At 38.2% G+C, this 19,673-nt stretch overlaps 1 protein-coding gene across 1 annotated transcript; it reads right to left on the reverse strand.

Moving 5' to 3' along the window:
- Nucleotides 1–6,128: 6,128 nt before the first annotated feature.
- LOC145623930 (zinc finger CCCH domain-containing protein 11-like) lies at nt 6,129–15,651 on the reverse strand. Its single transcript, XM_081676852.1, has 8 exons — nt 15,372–15,651; nt 14,709–14,793; nt 14,434–14,574; nt 14,180–14,268; nt 7,964–8,152; nt 7,720–7,850; nt 7,543–7,642; nt 6,129–6,908 (listed from the first exon to the last, which is right to left on the reverse strand). The coding sequence occupies exons 1-8, from the start codon at nt 15,543–15,545 to the stop codon at nt 6,699–6,701; spliced, it is 1,119 nt and encodes a 372-aa protein (XP_081532978.1). The 5' UTR covers nt 15,546–15,651; the 3' UTR covers nt 6,129–6,698.
- Nucleotides 15,652–19,673: the final 4,022 nt, after the last annotated feature.

A 19,673-nucleotide genomic window follows, 5' to 3' on the forward strand; every position in this document is an offset into this window, starting at 1 on the left:
TTGACAACTTTCCCTAAATCGGATTGTCATACATCATACAAGAGTCGTGTTGACAACTATTCCTGAAGAAAAGAGGATTGTCATCACCCAAAGCATCAATAGCAAAATTCAAGAAGCATTAAGGATCGACAAGCGTTGATCTTCGGTAATTTTCTTCGAAATATAATCACAATAACTGAGGATGGCTTCAGGAGGAGCAATCTTCGATCATGTTCCCTGGCTTGCGGAAGATGGTCACAAGGCGGTAGAAGGTCGTTTCAGGTGAAGCAATCTTCGATAGTATTCTCTGGCTTGTAGAAGACTATCACAACAGAAATTGGAGGCAGTTACAAGCGTAGCAGTCTTCAAACGGTATCCCCTAGCTTGAGGAAGATCGTCAAACAAACGAAAAGCTATTTGTTCAGAGATGTGTGGACATATTATTCGAAGCTCTTTGCTCAGAGACGCGTGGGCATATTATTCAAAGCTCTTTGTTCAGAGACACGTGGACATATCAAAAAAGCTATATTGTTCAAAATAGAGTGAACATCAAAACAGTAAGATAGCGTTCCCTATCTTGTGGAAGGTTGTCACAACAGAAAATGCAGCAACAAATCGGTTACTCTAGAGACGTGTGCTCGACGGTGCAAGATACGCGTTTCTTACCTCTTTTATCTGTTTAACTAACGTTAGTTTGTAGGTATCGGCATTATAAGAATGATTTAGGATTGCAGAATGTTCTGAATCATTCTCCGTCCCTATCACTACTTTGACTTTTGTTTTCGAAACTTGCGTTTCTCCAAACTCAGACAAAGTGGGGGCTTCTGTAGACACCCATTTGTGTCTCCCCAAAACCAAACCCGGTGATGAATACCTTTCGCGTCAAATCATATTCAAATGAAGTGAAAGTGTGGAAAGTCTAATGTTGTGGTTAGTTTTTATTAAAAATCTTTCTTTTTGTTTTCAAAAACCTGCTTTATTTTATGAAAATAGCCAATTTAGTTCAATTTGGTCCATGACAAGGGTCTAATAATTGTGTAGCTGGATGGGGCTCGAAAAGAGCTTTCCAACGATATATTATAAGCACAATTCCGATAAAATAATGAGGAAGTTATGGCTAAAATACTAAACTGGGCCCGGTTTGGTTCTTATATGCGGCCCAATTACCTAGAGGAGGGCTTATTATGAATTATCATTCCTAATGCTATTAGGATTGATTCTAGTCTTCTAGAATATTTTAGAAAGTTCTTTTAAATCCTAATGGGATTAGGATTGATAATTATGTTTTATGAGTTTAATTAGGAATAAAAGAAGTGTTTTATATGAAAATACGATTTCCTTCGTACAGAATTCACGACTCGATTTTATCAAAAAAATAGATTTCACGTTGAAAGCACGTGGAAAACCTTCTGCATCGCCAAACGACAAGTTCGTCGCCTGGCGCTGTAATGCAGCGCCTGGCGACGATTTCGTCGCTTGGCGACGAAGGGTAGTATAAATCCTTTTCAAACTCTGATTCGTTTTTATCAACTTCGGACTATTTTCTTATAAATAGGGTCCCTGGACCTCCGTTTACAGAATTCTCTAATTCTTCTCTCTCTCTAAGCTAAAGCTTTCTCTTTCTCTCCCTCTTTCTAGCCTAGCCTTTTACAAACACAATTCCTCATACATTAGTACTAGACACACCTAGCCAAGTTCGAAGTTGCCTTCACCCTAGACGTGAAAGGTTGATATTTCTGAGGGTTTGGTCCCAAATCTATATTTCAATTATTTAATTTGATTGTTTGATTATTATTTTTCCTTGAAGTTACTAACGTGTATTTTGTTATTATAAAGAAATACGAGGCATCCAAGTAAGTAATTTAATTACTTTATTGATTTTTTTATTTAGAAATCATGCTTAAATTATTTTATTGATTCCTAGTATCATGTTAGGATGTTTTATTTCTTCCTAGTATCATGTTTAGGGTAATATCAAGTATGATTAAAAGAATGCTTCCTATTTTCTTTCCTAATAAAATGTTAGTATCATGTTAGGGCTAAAGCGTTAATCTTTAATGTTTAGTGACATCCTATGATTTGTTATTAATCTTGTTAGTATCATGCCTAGGATCTTGCTATTAATATTGTGCTTTAACATGATTATTTTAATTATGATTATTATTACTATGATTATTATGTTGCTTGATGTTTATTATTATTGTTATTGCTTGATCACGTCTTTTACGCATGTTTAAAGGGAATTTGTACTTGTAATCACACTTATTGAGATAATTAATAATCTTGTTTAGGTTAATTTGATTATAATTTAAGTGATCGCCAATAATAGTTTTATTTGTGCATTAATATTCAACCAACATAGATAAACAGGTTTAGGGTAAACCTAATGATTGCATGTTAGTCAGAAAGCGCACATGAATACGAGAAGAATAAAGTAAAGGCCTATTATTAGGTCAGGTTATTTCTCTTTTAGATTGGATTTGTACCTTTATCCCCGAACTTCCAGCCATGGGTGCAGACCTATTGGAGTTAACGATATCATGGATCGTTAAGGGGTGTAAACTTCACCCTGTGAACGGTTTACAAGTTCCTAAAACTTATTGGCGACTCTTTTGCTCTAGCTTCCTTCCCTTTGGACACCACCATGCTTAAGTGTATGATCACAGTGGGGTTCAAGTTTGGGGTAATGCTTGAAATATTCCCTACAGAGACGCGTGGACATATCGAAAAGCTCCATTGTTCAGAGACGAGTGAGCATCAAGATGGCATTCCCTAGCTTCTGGAAGGTTGTTACAACATCAAATGCAGCAACAAATCGGTTACCTAAAGAGACATGTGCTCGACGGTGCAAGATACGCGTTTCTTAACTCTCTTATCTGTTTTAACTAACGCTAGTTTGCAGGTATTGGCGTTACAAGGATGATTTAGGATTGCAGAACTTTCTGAATCATTCTCCGTCCCTATCGTTACTTTGATTTTTGTTTTCGAAACATAAGTTTCTCCAAACTCAGTCAAATCGGGGGCTTCTGTAGACACCCAAATGTGTCTCCCCAAAACCAAACCCGGTGATGAATACTTTTCACGTCATTTTCTTATCGAACGAAGCGAGAGTGTGGAAAGTCTAGTGATAAGGATGTTTTTATTAAAATATCTCTCTTTCTGTTTTCTAAAAAAAAAATCTTTTCTTACTCCTATTTATAAAAAATAGTCGGGCCAATTTGGTTTGGTCCATAATAAAGGTCTGATAATAGTGTAGTTGAATTGAGCTCGAAAAGAGTCCAATGATATATTATAGGCCCAATTCCGATGACTTATGAGGAAGTTACGGATTAAATTAGATTAGGCCCAATGATTTTTAAAGGTGGCCCGGTGATCTAGAAGAGGGCCTATTAGTCTTATTTTTAAAAGAATGTTTTATTTAGAATAAAATATATTAAATATGATTTTGAAAACTGCTCGGACGCATAATTACCTGCAACCTGTGTTGAAGGTAATTACGCTTGAAGGTAATTACGCGTGGAAAAGCGCATTGACTTTTGGAGCAGCGCGAGACGACATAGTCGTCGCCAGGCGCTGACCTTCGTCGTCTGGCGTTGGCCCTCGTTACCTAGCGACGAGCTCGTCGTTTGGCGTTGGCTCCTGTCGTTTGCGACAGGACGAGTTTTATTCCGAATATGATTTTCTTCAATCCTGTGCTATTTTTCTTATAAATAGGGGTCGTATCTTCCTGTTTTCAAATCATATGCATTTACAATCTTCTCTCTCTCTTTCTCTCTCTCTAAAATCTAGATGCTTTCTCTTTCTCTTTTCTTTTTCTAAACCTTCCCTCTCTCAAAATTTCTCATACATTAGCTTTGGAAACACCTAGCCAAGTTCGAAGTTGCCTTCGCCTTGGACGTGAAAGGTTTGATATTTATGAGGATTTGGTCCCAAATCTCTATTTCAGTTATTTAATTTAATTGTACTGATTTATTATTTTCCTTGAAGTTACTAACGTGTGTATTTTGTTATTAGAAAGAAGTACGAGGCATCGAAGTAAGTACTTTAATTGTTTTATTGATTCCTATTATTATGTTAGGATGTTTTATTGTTTCCTAGTATCATGTTTAGGGTTAATTAATATTATCAAGAATGATCACAATGTTGCTTCCTATTTCTTTCCTAATATCATGTTAGGGCTAAAGCTTTGATCTTTAATGTTAGTGACATGATAGGGTTTGTTTTTAATCTTGTTAGTATCATGCCTAGGATCTTGCTAATATTATGTTTTAACATGAATATGATTATGATTATTATTTTGATGATTATGATTATGTTGCTTGATATTATTTATTGTTATTGCTTGATCACACCTTTTATGCATATTTAAAAGGAATTTTGGTATTTGTAATCACGCTTAATAAGATAATTAATAATCTTGTTTAGGGCTATTATGATTATAATTCAAGTGATCGCCAATAATAGTTTTATTTGTGCATTAATATTCAACCAACATAGATAAACAGGTTTAGGGTAAATCTTTTGATTGTATGTTAGTCAGAAAGCGCACATGAATACGAGAAGAATAAAGTAGAGGCTATTTTTTGGGCAGATTCAATATCTTTTAGGTTGGATTTGTACCTTCATCCCCGAACTTCCAACCATGGTTCCAGACCTATTGGAGTTAACAATCTCCTAGATCGTTAAGGGGTGTAACCTTCACCCTATGAACGGTTTACAAGTTTCTAAAACTTGTTGGCGACTCTTTTGCTCTGGTTTCCTTCCCTTTGAACGTCACCATGCTTAAGTGTATGATCACAGTGGGGCTCAAGTATGGGATTCTTGAAATATTCCCTACATTATTCGTCACTGGGTTTGGTTTTGGGGAGACACATTTTGGTGTCTACAATCCTCTATAGGGTTAGACTCTTGGGAAAACGTTTTAGCCTATTTCACTTTATAGAATTACAATGTTTAGAATGCAGGGTGTTTATGGGCAGTGTTCTAGTAGCGGTTTGTGGAAGAACGAAGGACTGTGTTTTTTGGTCTTTGATTGAGTGTAGGAGGGTCGTGAGTGAATTAACAAGGAAAGGTAATTCCCACTATCTACTAGCAATGATCTTCGAAGTCATTGCTTTCAAAAATTTCTATATGAAAGAGGCTCTCCTTACACAATGTTTGGGGGTTCATAGCGCTCTAATGAAGTTGTGTCTTATCCCATACAAGGAAATGTGACTCAAGTTATGGTAATGAGCCAAGAATCCCACTTGACTATTCTTACTTCAGGTCGTTGGGATTGCTCATGTTATGAGCATCAAGTCTTGCTCATAAGTATCTCTCAATCAGGCCATGGTTTCTGGTTCTTTTTGCTTTTCCAATGTTTTGTCAAGCTCTTTGGGTGTCTAGTGGTTCCATTTCAAGTATTCTACCCCAACCTCTACACTATCTCCATCAGTGCAGCCAGCTCGTGTTATGGGTTGATGTCAATGCATACCACGGGTATATTTGGTTTTGACAAGTTTTACCGCTACCGTTTGTGAATTTCGTCCAACAATCAGGCCTCCATCAAGCGCAAAAGCCACATTTTACCAGTTGTTATTGATTTGTTTCAGTTCGTCTTGTATGAGCTAGAGTTTAGTCTATTTGTTGTACTTTACTTTCTTGTACTTAGTATAGGTAGTTATCTTGTTTTTTAATTAATAGTATAGTTCTGACTCAAACATATCATAATTTGATCAAAGAAAAACCTAAACCCAAGCATGGGCTGACCAACATAGTATTTAAGCATATCCAACTGCTCATTTTAAACCCACACCCTCTGCTACATTGGTCAAGCTTGAAGTTTGAGTTAAGGCTAATGACCTTACCACGTTACCAGGCCCCCTTCACTCTTCATTGTAGTCGACAAATTAAAAAAAAAAAAAAAAAAAAAAAAAAAAAAAAAAAAAAAAAAAAAAAAAAAGAGGCAGCAGCTGAAATACCGTGTTCACTACACTGCCACCTCTGCCGAAGAGTGGAAGACAATACAGAGCCTCCATTCACCTCAAACAAGGTCTCATACAAGTTTACAAATTAAACTTATATGATGTTAATTCATTCACAAACTGAGAACACTGTTAACTGAATCAGAAGGCAACAATCACTTCATACATATTGGCTGTAAACAAAGATAAACAACGCTGATGATTAATCATTGATATAAAGCGACAATATATAGCAAGCATTCATATGCAAATGATAAGTTACAGAAAGCCAAAAGAGCCAATAAGTGATTAATGTCCAAACTCAAAAATAACCCAGGCATCAAAAAACACTTGATTGAATTATTATTAATCTTGGAGACTCAAAATGACAACATATATTCCCAATACTTATGGCCTGATTCAACAACCACTAAATGCAGCCTATAGCTATATAAATACCACCAAAAGGGAGGTACAGACCTAAATCACGGGTGCCTGGGTGATTGCCAAGCGAAGCCCACACAATTTACAGTGTGTTTGGATAAAGTGGATTTGAAGAGAAAAAATGGAAAGGAAAGTAAGGGATCCATTTTCCTATTTGAATATATATTGGGGGAATAAAACCCAAGGAAATGTGAAGGATCCAATTCCTTCTGAAGTTGGAAAGATTTAGAGGGAAAACACATTCCCTCTTCTCCCTCCTTCAACCTCCACCATTGCTATCCAAACACACTACAAACTAGTGCGGACAGCCGGACAGCATGAGTTTTTAATGGTTTACGCACTGGGACTAGGCTCCTTAATTTGTATAGATGTTCTCGACAAACTAGCTTCCAGCTCTTCCAACTCATCCATATCCAGGTCATCGTCTATGTCACCCAGACCATCGTCGTCATCATCATCATTCATTGCACCTGAGCTGCTAGGAGCAGCAGTATCACCATGAGCAGAATTGATGTGGTCCACTTTACCAGATTTCTCACTTACCTGAAATCCAAGTGAAAGTAAATATTTTACTACGATTCACCTTCACAGCACTTATTTGTTTCAACTACCAAATGAATTCTTCATATTCCCCACAACTGCATCACCAATCATTACATGCTAGCAATTATTCATAATTCAAACCAGGTTACAAAAACAAAAACAAAATAAAAGAAAATGAAAAGTGGGAAATCCCATAAAGATAAACAGAATTTCAACAGCCAATAAAATACTACCATTCCCTTCCCAAAATAAAAGAAACAGTTAACAACAGCGATAGAAATGTGGATGTTGACAAATGCTGTTAATTAGATGATTATGAATAAACATGACTTTCATCTCATAAGAGGCGGATAGAGAAGGCTAATTGCAAATACGAACATAAGAACCAATCACAGTAAACAAGGACTAATCATACAAGATAATATGTGAGTGGAAAAAAAAAAAGCCAGATTTTCAATAGGAGTGCAAAGCATAAACAAGTATTTAAGATATCTTCAATGTGGAAGTATAATAACAGTATCCCACCCCACAAAAAAAAAAAAAAAAAGCTTAGGCTATTAAGAGAGACTATCCCAAATTACTGGGATGATAATTTAGGTCAAGTACATCGTTTGAATTAAAAAATAAGACCTACCTCTGTTTCATTATTTTCAGATTCTTCCCTTTCATATTGATCCCATGCTCCAACATCATCAACAAATAAGCTAGCATTTGACAAAAATAATTCTCGACCACTGAAAAGAAGGAAAACCACATTACATATACTTACTTTCTATGAGAAAAAAGTAGATGACCAAGGATAAAATGATACCTCATTCTATCATTCTTGGCTCTCTCTGCACTCTGAGAAGCCATGCTAGCAGCCTTTTCATCTATCTTTTTCTGCTTCCATTGTTTAAACAACTCTGTAGTCATGGGCGTGGTAGACTTCACTTTTGCCCGCTACAATAATTTAAAGGAAAGGTTAGCATATTCATTCACTACAAAGAGGCCAATTCATTTCACACAACTTCTAAGCCACATAGATGCCAATGAACTGCAACAAGTATTATCACCTGCTCCTCAATCTCTTCTTCAATAGGCATCTTATCAGCCTCTTCCTCTAGCAGAGCCTTCATCTGAGATTTTAGTACATAACCAGGTGGAAGAGCATGCCTATAATGACAGTTTTTACCACCATTTGGACATACCCAGAACCAACCATATTGTTTTTTCTCCACAGCATCCAAAAAATGTTTACATACCTGTATAGATCCTCAAATTGTTTAACAATAACAAATTTAAATAAACCATTTAAAAAAATTATAAAAAAAAAAAAAAAAAAAAAAAAAAAAAAAAAAAAGAGCACTAGGAAAAATATCATCACTATAACAGACCGACACAAAACGGAGTCGAAGTTAGAGGGAAGCACAACCAAAGAACAAGAGATTGTTATATACACCAAGGTGCACCGCAATGATGCACGGATACCCCAATCTTCAGCCATCTCCCGTACCGGGGATGGATACAGTACGGGTACGGCCAGGATACATCCCCATGGCGTACCCTTGAAAAGTGGTACGCGGAGATATTTTGGGGACGGCTAGGAGCAGCTCTAGGTAAGTTTCGGGGATGGATTTGCTTCTTTTTTGACGTCCCCGGCCCATTTAAAACTAAAAAACCCCTAATTTACTTTCTGATTTCAATTTCTCAAGAAACCTAAAAATTGGAGAAGCCAACTACAAAGTGCAACCTACGATGCCTTGGAGGCTACTCCGGCGACCACATACGACGGACACCAATAGCCGGAAACCGGCGACCGAAGACCAGCAGCAAACCTTCAAGAGTTCTTCTCTACCACCAGTTCTCTGCCTCTCTCTCTTCCTCTTTTCTTCAATTAACTTGATTGAGGTTTAGATATTTGTAAGTTTTGTTTTTTTCTTTCTTTTTTTTATAGTATAAACAATAAAGTACTTCGTATTACTGTATTAGTAAGGTTTTTTTTTTATATATATATTTTTTAACTGTAGTCAGTAGGTGGTTTTTTTGTTTTTTTACCTATATTTCTTTTAATTTGTAGTGTATAGAATAATTCTTTTTAAAAAAAAACATTTTATGGATTTATATTTTGGTGATTTTTTTTGCCGTATCCTTGCCATACCCGTTTTTTGGAATTTTGATTTTGACGTATCCCATTTCCGTACCCGTATCCGTTTCCGTGCAACCTAGGTGCACTGTACACCCATGAGTATTTTGTTCTCACTTTGATAATTGTTTTTCATTAAATCATCAAATGAAGATCAAAAACTAACCTTGAGTTAGTTGGGTGTACGTGCACCCGAGTGTATGTAACAAATTCCACCAAGGACCACTGTTAAAAGTTTATAACCAATTGCCCTAAAGAAACTCCCATCATAAGACAGAATATTTCAAAAAAATCCAATAAGCTGGGATCAAACACGACTCAAACTACCTCAGTCACAAAATACATACAATTCAGAACTTCGGAGACGGTGAAATAGATAATACAAGGAACAAATAATTTTTTTTTTCCTTGGATTCGAATTTTTAGAAAAAGAGTAAAAAAATAATTACAAAGCATCCACATAAATTTAGTAATGCTATGAGAATATTTAGAATTCATGGCCCTTCACTCATGTCTTTTTTAATTGATTTGGGGGGGGGGGGGGGGAGGGGGGCGGTTCACTTAATTATATCTATAAGTCATTTTAGGAATTCCCATTTTTATCCAACATTCAAGTTGTTCTACAACATTAATACAATATAAATTGTCATTTGTTAATATAAAAATATTATTATAGGTTGTTTTACCATACCAATATACGTAGTACTATTTTATGCCACTTAACAATACCATAGTTGTATTAAATAAACTTTCCAAATACATTTGAAAATTGGTGTACTTATGTTGGATAAAAAAAAAGAAACAAATAAATCAGAATTTGTTCAACAGTGTTCAATGTTCAGCTATAGCTGTTACAACTCACCCATCTCCGAGGCGCCCAAGTGAAGGGGGAATCTAATCCAGAATGGCATTTTCACATTCACTAATAATTAAGCAGTCAGCTCATATGAGATATTCATAAAAAGGATTTGGAGGACAATATTTAGTTGACACGTTCAATTTAGGCACACATATTAAGGTGAGGAGAGAGAGAGAGAGAATGATAAAGCAAGTGAGGTACACTTAAAAAGCAAGGTATAAAACTTACTCAAAAAGGAAACGTGTCAACTAAAAAAAACTTCCTACAAAGGAATACGTGTCAACTAATAAAAAACGGAGGTAAGTATGAAATTGTGATTTGTGAATTGCAATCACTCGCCTAGTTTAACTAATCAAAGCAGTACTTAATCTCCAAATACAACCTATTGCTCTATCAGAAATATGAGTGAAAAGATTTGAAACAGAGGCAGTTCAATACAAGGCATAATAATAATAATAATAATAATAATAATAATAATAATAATAATAATAATAATAATAATAATAATAATAATAATAATAATAATAAGAGTTTTAGATCGGATTAAGAGTTTTCCGCGTGGTACTTCTTGTGGTAGGGATGGTTTACGTGCTAAGCACCTTATGGATTGCTTGAGTGGTTCTGCTCCGATGAGTTGGTTGCCTCTATTTCCGGGGTGGTTAATCTCTTTCTTGCTGGCAAATGTCCTATGGAATTAGGAGAGTATATTGCTAGTGCACCTCTCACACCACTTATCAAGCCCGGTGGTGGTATACGTCCTATAGATGTGGGTTCTGTTTGGCGACGTTTGGTTTCGAAGGTCGGTGCTGTTATGGTTTGCCAGTCTTTGGGCAGTTACTTTGATGGTCTTCAATTTGGCGTTGGGGTTTCTTCAAGGGGTGAGGTTATTCTTCATGTTGTGAATCGGTTGATTGAGGATCGTGGTTCTGATGTTGGTCTTTCTATGTTCTTGGTGGATTTTCAAAATGCCTTCAATCTAGTTGATCGTGCGATCATGTTACGTGAAGTCCGTCGTCGTTGTCCGGGTATTTTGCGGTGGGTTGATTTCTGCTACTCTAATCCAGCCAGATTGTATTATGGGGACCACACCTTATGGTCATCTCAGGGGGTGCAGCAGGGTGATCCCCTTGGTCCTCTCCTTTTTTCTTTGGTTTTACAGCCTCTTGTGTGTAAAATCAAAGATGCTTTTGATGTATGTATTCAGGCATGGTATTTGGATGACGGCACTATTATTGGAGACACTTTGGTGGTAGGGAAGGTTCTACAGTTGATTATGGAGGAAGGACCTCGTTTTGGGTTGCATCTCAATGTGGAAAAAACTGAAGTTTTCTGGCCTACAGAAGACCCTCGTAGCAGGCTTGTGGGTGTTTTTCCCCCTTCTATTGCTCGACCATTGCATGGTCTTAAGCTGCTTCGTGATCCTGTTAGTTCTGATTCCGGGTTTAGTGGCGAGCTTGTGATGCAGAGGGTGACCAAGACCATTGCGCTTATGGAGATCCTCAGTGTGAGCTGTTGTTACTTAGGGCATGTACTGGAGTTTCTAAACTCTACTTTTCCTTGCGTACTTGTCCTCCAGGTGCATTTGAGGCGGCTCAGCGCGTTTTCGACAAGGCTCTTCGATCTTCCTTGGAGCGTATTATTACTGCTTCGGGCCCGGGTTTGGTGATTGGCAGTGGCGGCTTGCCACCTTACCATTTGCGTTTGGATGGCTTAGTGTTTACTCCGCAAGGTGATGTTCGTCACTATGCTTTTCTTGCTTCCCGGTTGCAGTTGCAGACGCAGCTTCTGCGTCGTACTGGTATTGTGGGTCTTGGTCAAGCTTTTGCGGATGCGTTGAGTTTGTTTACTGGAACGGTTGAGTCTGACATTTTAGGTAATCCTTGTGAGGTCGCTGCCCCTAAACTCATGAAGAAATTGGCAGGTATATATTTCACAAAGGTTACCGCTTCGGCAGAATCCACCTTTTCTTTGTCTCCTCGGCAATCGGCATTGTGGAAGTCGCAGCAGGGTGATCACACCTCTGCTTGGCTCTGGCAGTCCCTATTTCTGGATTGGGTCAGACGATGAACGCTAAGACATACCGATGTGTGCTGTGTTATCGGATGGGTGTTCCATTGTCCTCTGTCTCGACACCGTGCTCTGCTTGCTCTCGGGTTTTTACTGGGGATGTATTCAGTGACCATGCGGTGTCGTGTGCGGGCATTGTTGGTATTAAACATCGGCACAATGTTGTTCGGGATACATTTGTTGATATTTGCTACACATCTGAGATTTCAGCAAGAAAGGAAGTTGACATAGGATTGTCTGGAGGGAATGACGGGGCCCTCAGACCCTGCCGATGTGTTACTTTATTCATGGGATCGTGGTCGTAATGTATGTGTCGACTTCACAGGGTCTTCTCCTTTGACACAGACAGGGCTATCTGACTTTGTTCCGGGACGGGTTGTGGCTGATGCGGCTCATCGGAAGCGGGTTAAGTATGAAGCTCGTTGTCTGGCGATTGGATATGGTTTCATTCCCTTCTCCTTTTCTTCGCTTGGGGATTTAGAGGAGGTTGTTGCGTTGCTGAAGCGGATTCAAAGGTTCTCAATGGCGCAAGACATTGGGGCTCGTGCTGCAGCTCATATATTCACTAGGGTAGGCTTTGCTATAGCTAGAGGAGTGGGGGCCCAAACTGTATCTCGGCTTCCCACTAATTTATTGTAGGTTGTATGACTTTTGTTTTTGAGACGACGACGACGACGACCACCACCACCACCACCACCACCACCACCACCACCACCACCACCACCACCACCACCACCACCACCACCACCACCACCAACAACAACAATAAACAATAAATAACAACAATAGCAATAAACAATAAACAATAACAATAATAAATGAATCTTATATGCCCTACATAAGTAATACAAGTATTACTTTTGATATTGCAAACCTCAAAACATTTGCAACTATGAAAAGGTTTTGAAAACAAGACAACAAAATTACTAGTTTGAAGACCATATACAGCTTTATATAATTGTAGCCTTAGTTTCAAAAAAGCACAAGGCACAGTGAGGCTCGAGAGTTGGCGCCTTAGCTCTTTGAGGCTCAAAGACATTACAAAAGGTGCGCGCCTTTGCGCTTTTTTCTAGGCTTCCTGCGCCTTATTTCGCGATTTATGTATTAAAGCATTCATAGCTATTGTGTAAGTTTATTTTTCCTAAAGTATACCAGGAGACTTCGTTATAGGCAGGTTTTCTTCAATTCTACTGGAGAGAGAAATCCCACATCCAATAATTTGATTTGAAGAACCCTTGTTATTGATCACATGGCCCCCCTTTCACCTTTTCTCATAATTTCATTTTTATACTTGTTTAATAAAGTGCGCCTCACCTATAAAAGGTGCGCACCTTCGCCTTGTGCCTATGCTCCAAGGACCTTCTGGGCCTTGGTGCGCCTTGCGCCCTTTAAAAGTAAGACCCTGTAGCTTCAAATCGCAAATTTATTGTTTATTTACTTGATCAAAATAAAATGCTCTTCATATAGAGTGGTTTCAATAGTTTTGTCATGAAATTTAAGCTAATCACAACCAACATTTTGAAAGCACACTTTAATTAATTTTGGGCTAATACTTTAAAGAGTTCTAACTAGCCGCCAGCCATTTATAATTATTATAATTTTTTTTTTGGAATGGATATGAGTTAGCACTAAGACATTATACCAACTGAAACAATATCATCTTGCAAATAAGAAAATAATTGACCCATTCTTTGGACTTCATAATTGTTTAAAAGAAAAGTTGGTATGTGTTTTTGGGAGCGTAATCTTAATCAATTGTTGATAGATTATACTAAATTAAAATTTATCAAGTTAACAATGTATATGCTGAATAGTCAAGAGTTTGGCAGGGATCGAAAAGTTCGGCAAGACAACTCCAAGCAGAAGAAGTATCAATCACATCCTCTCATACATCATAATAAAGTATAACTTCAGTTTTCTCACAGGAACATTTAACATCACAACTTCAACAATTTGTGACAGGTGACATCTAAGTCAAAAGTCTAAGAGAGACAAAAATAGTATAGCATTACTCAGCTCACATTTCAAGAAGAAAATTCACAGCTTCTTAAACAATGGGAAGCTCACAATGCTAGATATTAACTACTCATGCCAAATGACATTTTACAATTACAAGACTAACTTGACAAATTAAAAAATTTATCACAACTTAAACAGGGGATGAGGGGCGTAGACCAAAGATTACATTTAAACATCTAAATAACAATGAAAAAGACTTACAATATCGGTTGGTTTGTTCTGATTGTACTCCTTGCTCTTCTCTGCCACAGCTTTTTCCAAGGTTTCTAGATCCCATTCCTCCATTGTTCCTTGAAAGAAAAAAGATAAATGCCCACAAAAAATCCAATCAACAAAATACAAGGCAAAAGACAATATTCTATGCAGTTTAAAACATAATTTAAACCATAAACTAACATCAAATACAATTACAACATCAAACATTTAACATCACAACATCAAATACAATTACTCACCATCATCACGCTTATCTGAGTAAACGTCAATCTTCTCTCCTTTCCTTTGCACATTCAGATCATGTGAAAATTTGCATTTAAAACCCTTTGTACACTGCCCTACCTTAAAAAATTCGCACAGTATAGACTTGGGATCAACACCTGATCAAGCACAAAAGCTAACATGGTAAATACTTCACCAAAACCACAACAAACATAATAAAACATGCAATGAATTGGAAAACAGTTAAGAAATAGATAAATCCATCATCAAATCAAAAAAATAAATGTATTACCAACTGGAACTTTAGGCTGGGTAACAGCAATCTTAAACAAATCATTCAACTCCTTTTCCCTCGCCTTCTCTTCTTCTTTCTTTTTCTGCAATTCAGACAACCAACATTATTATTGACAATATGCCTATGCGCGTGCAATATTAATGCCGTGGCATACTCAGACTTCAATACTCAGGATGTTTCAATGCCAATCAAAAATTGACAAATTGAAATCCCGAAATTCAAATACTCCCACTATATTATTTTAGGATGTTCGTAAGTTGCTACACATAAAGTGAACCCTAGTGGTTTATGACTAAATTTCTCAATATGCAATTGCCCCATCAACAAAGATTTAGGGAAAAAAAAAACAGCAACAACAATGACAAAGAACCACAACTATTATACCGAAAATATTATAAATCAGATGTTATATCCTTAGTACACGAAAGTAAATCCAATTTAAAAACTAATTCCAAAGAGAGTAAACCCAGTATGAATCAGTTAAAAAAATTGCCATCATATATTCACTAATAAAAAAATATATATATATTTAAATACAAAAAAAAAATTGGAAAAAAAAAAAACAAAAAAAAAAAAAAAAAAAAATCGATAACAATTATAAACAACTGCATGAATCGGAAAAAAAAAAATAAAAATTTAAAAAATTGAAAGGTAGAGAACCTTAGCATCAGTCTTTTTAGAGTCAACTTTAGGTTGGACGGATTGTTTGAGGCTCTGAACATATTTCTGAACATTTTTGCTCTTACTCTTGTTCTTAAGACCAAAAGTCTTATCCTCAACTTGTTTCTGCTTCTTCGCTAGATCGGCCTTCGATTGCTGCTGTTTCGGCGGCATCCTCTAACGATTACGGCGTCGGAGATGGGGTTTTGGTGAAGAACTTGCCTGAGTTTTGTTAATTTTGGTCGATTAGTTTTTCGTGAGAGTTTCTTTTTTTTTGGGGGGGGGGGGGGGGGGGGGGGGGGGGGGGGGCGAGGGCGAGGAAGGGTGAAAGATGGGGTGGAACTTGGAAGAGTCCGAGTGTGGGAAAAAAGAGGTTTCGAGGGGCAACAGCCAAAATTTTATTTGTGGAATTGGGCCGACAGGTAATTTCATATGTGGACTATGGAGGGTGGACATAAGTTAGCAAACCAGAGGGGGCGTGCAACATCCAATCCAAACTACTTCATGGTATGTTCAATTTTGTTCACTATGTTGTGTCGATGCCGTTCTTCCAATTAAAATGTTAGAAGAAATTGTCAAGAAAAAGATTTTTTTTTTTTACAAAAAGCAAACGCAATAAATTAAAGAGATAAAGCCTCCAAGTCAGACAACACACTGCCAGAAATTTCTTGAGGATATTCCTCAACTCACACCCTCAGTTCATTGTAGCTCTTACAAAGATTAGCTAAGTCATGAGCAACTCTATCTCCCTCCCTTTTCACAAAAGCAAAAGATACAAAAGCACAAGAATTGGCCAAGAAAATCATGTCTTTAACCACATTGTCCAAATTCAGTAGGAGAGACAAGTACTTTATTCAGATGATGGAAGAGCTTGAGGTTATCGGTCTCGAGAACAAAGCTTCTAAACCCGGCCTCCATGGCTATGGACAAAGCGAAATGCATCGTCGTTGCCTCGCCCACATCACTAGCAAGGCTGCCATTAATTTTCACGCACATAGCAGCCAACACATCACCCTCAAAGTCACGAGCAACCCCTCTCAGCCCTGCAGTTGAGTCACTGAAGACCGCAACATCAGAATTAATTTTTAGCACCCTTTTTACCGGAGCTTCCCAGCTGGTCTTAAGTTTTGGTTCTCCCATACTGAGATTGCTAGCTTCCAAAGCATGTTCATACTCCCTAATAAGCCCCATTAAAAAAAAAAAAAAAAAAAAAAAAAAAAAAAAAAAAAAACCTCCTCCACCTCCCTTTTTTGTTTCTCAAAAACCCACTTATTTCGTCTCAACCAAATTCCCCATACTAATCCCCAAAACAGATTACCCCAATCAACATTCAACAACAAGCTCCTCATTGACATACACCACTCACTAACATGATTGCCCACAAAAATTGTAGAATCAATACAAAGAGGAGAGTGGTACCATACCTTTTTGGCTTACGAGCAGTGGGCAATGAGGTGAATCATGGTTTCGTCTCCCTCACCACACATAGGACAAAGTAGCATTAGTTATAAGGCCTCTTTTCTTTAAATTGCTCCTCACAACAATACTTCCTATGACCAATCGCCAAGCAAAATGCTTTTTTTTGGAGGTATTTTAGCATTCCAGATCAAATTCCAATCAAAACAGACAACCTCACGTGACGACATAGCTTGACCACTTTCTTTTTCAGCAAGTGAGATATTGTAAGCATTTTTTACCGTGAAATTCCCATCCTTTGAATAATGTCAGCACCATTCATCACCTCCTCCTGAAAGAGGAATCATGAGAGACTTAATGCAGTGAGCCTCTCTCTGTGAAAACCATTTCAATAACTCCTCATTATCCCACAACTTCCCATTCCAGAGCTGAGCCACATATATAGGAGGGCTTGTTTCAGCCTCAGGTTGAGATTGAATCTTGAATTCCGACAGACTTAAACACAGCTACATGAAAAATCATCAGAAAATAAACAAAAAATCAAAAAGATGCACAAGTGGTTGAAATACTCGCCGACGCACGAGTCGCCGAAAGGGTCCTCTAGGGAAAGTCGCCGGCTGAAGTGGCTCGTCTTTTTTTAATCGTGACCAGTCGATGGCCGATAGGAAAACGAGTAGCCCCGAGCATCCTGGGGGCTAAGAAAGGCAAGTACGAATATCCCCAAGCCTATAAGAAGCAAAAATAATAATAAGAAAAAAATAACAAAAATGGAGATTAAAAGAAAAAAAAAGGGATAAGTACGCACCTCAAGGATACGACCATGCCATGAAAGGGAGATCCGAGGCACCTTAGTAGTTGCCGCGGAATCCATCACCCGAGTCGCCTTGCCCATAGCTGTAAGCATACGGGCATACGACACCTCCGCCCAACTCAAGTTACCTACCTGCCGAAAATCCTTGAGGCAGATTAGTAACCTAATGGTGAAACGCTCTCCTCGATCACTCAAGATAGTGACGGAAAGAACGTGAGCAATGTATATCCGAGCCAACTGCTCAGGTGTACAGTGCCGATCAACCTCGTCAGCCGACAACTCATCGGCAAGAACCGAGTACGGACAAGACTGCGCATACATGTGAAGGGCCACCGCAAGACGATCCCCCACGAGGTCACGCATTCTCTCGTCTGACCCTCAACGACCTCCATAACCACGGGCTCACCTCCGAAAGGTAAACCCGTAATCATAGAGAAACCGTAAGAGGTAACCGTCATCTCTCCCCATGGAAAGTGAAAAGTGTTGGTGGACTCCCACCAAAACTCCAACAATCCACGAAGAAAAGCCGATGATGCAGGCTGACTCGATGAATCCCGAAGAGCCGCTAGCAGGGAGCTGATCCCCGAAAGCTCTACAACCTCCTTTGCCACCTCGGGCAAACTCTCAAAACGACCTCGTAGATCACCAGAGCCGTATAGGCACATGATAGGCTCACTCTAAAAAAGGAAAGGTACAAAAGAGAGTAAAAAATTTGTTTTGAAGAACCCGCGCCAACCCTTGATCGAAACGTGATGGTCTGGGTCCCACTTAAGGACCCTCGGGTCCCAATTGGGAGGAGCCTCCCAAACCACATCCTCCTAGAGACGACGATCAGCTCCGACGCGTCCCTCCCAAACCTCCTCTCGGGGACGGGTTACCCTCTTTCGAGGGCGAACCGCCTCGTCAAGCACGGGATCTCCTAGAACCTCCTCAGCATCAACAAATGGAGGCGAGTCCATGCTATGAACGGACAAAGTTTCTTTATTAGTTTATTCTAAACTAAGCAAATACACATGTTTTGGACCCATTTCGGCAGCATAACGCCTACCTAAAGGGCAAAACACAAAAATCGAATGCCACCCATACTAGGGGGCTACGATACCTGCAGTGAAACTCAGCAAATGGGGGCTTCTAACACCCATCAAAACCATCCTATACCAGTTTCAACTAAGTATTCAAGGGATTATATTTCAAAATCTCAAAGAATCAACTATGCCTAGGAAAATAATAGCAACAATGGTGCAATTATCGTCTACCAAACAATCTTAAAGTTCAAACATGGGACAAATAAGCTAATTATACACTTCGCGCCAATTTTCGGATTCAAAATTTTCAAAACATTATTTATGAAGATATAACTAGTTCTAATACTATAATTACTTCATAATTAATATGTAAAGCCAAAACGAGCAAGCAAATTAATAAGAAACAAACAAAATTCAAAGGAAAGCAAAAAACGTACTCAAACAAAGAAATGCTCATACAAGGTTCAATACTTAGCCATTTTTCATGAAAGTTGTTGCAAAACATTCCTTAAACATAACATAATAACATGGAACAAACAATTTCAAGAATAATGTCCGAATAAAAAACCCCCAAATTCGAAAATTGGGGTTTATGATTCGAAAAACGCCCAAATTCCGCCAAAAATGAACAAAATTAAACAAGAAACTTACATTGGATTATGGCAAATGTGAATTAAGTGTGAGATAATCTTCCTTTGGCCTTAAAAATTGTAAAAAAAACTGAGCTTTTTAGAGAGATAAAGGGATGAAAATGGCGAAGGAAGAAGAAGAAGAAAGTAAAATGAAAATCGTGCTCGGCGATTTCTTTTTGTTGACTTAAATGTCGCGCGCAACTGAAACAGTTGCGCGTGAAAGACCAGCGCAACTCAGAAAGATGCGCGCGCTTGGCCAGCGCGACCCATTGAGTTGCGCGCGGATACTGGTCACTAAAATGACCGGAATCCAGATTTTGATCCGTTTGACCATTTTCCAACGGTTTTTGCTCGTTATTAAACGTAATGGTGCACAAATTATAAATTTTTTTTTTTATTGCTTTGCATTTTGTAGTTT

The sequence above is a fragment of the Chenopodium album genome, chromosome 3 (genome assembly GCF_948465745.1).
Source record: "Chenopodium album chromosome 3, dcCheAlbu1.1, whole genome shotgun sequence".
Classification (NCBI taxonomy): domain Eukaryota; kingdom Viridiplantae; phylum Streptophyta; class Magnoliopsida; order Caryophyllales; family Amaranthaceae; genus Chenopodium; species Chenopodium album.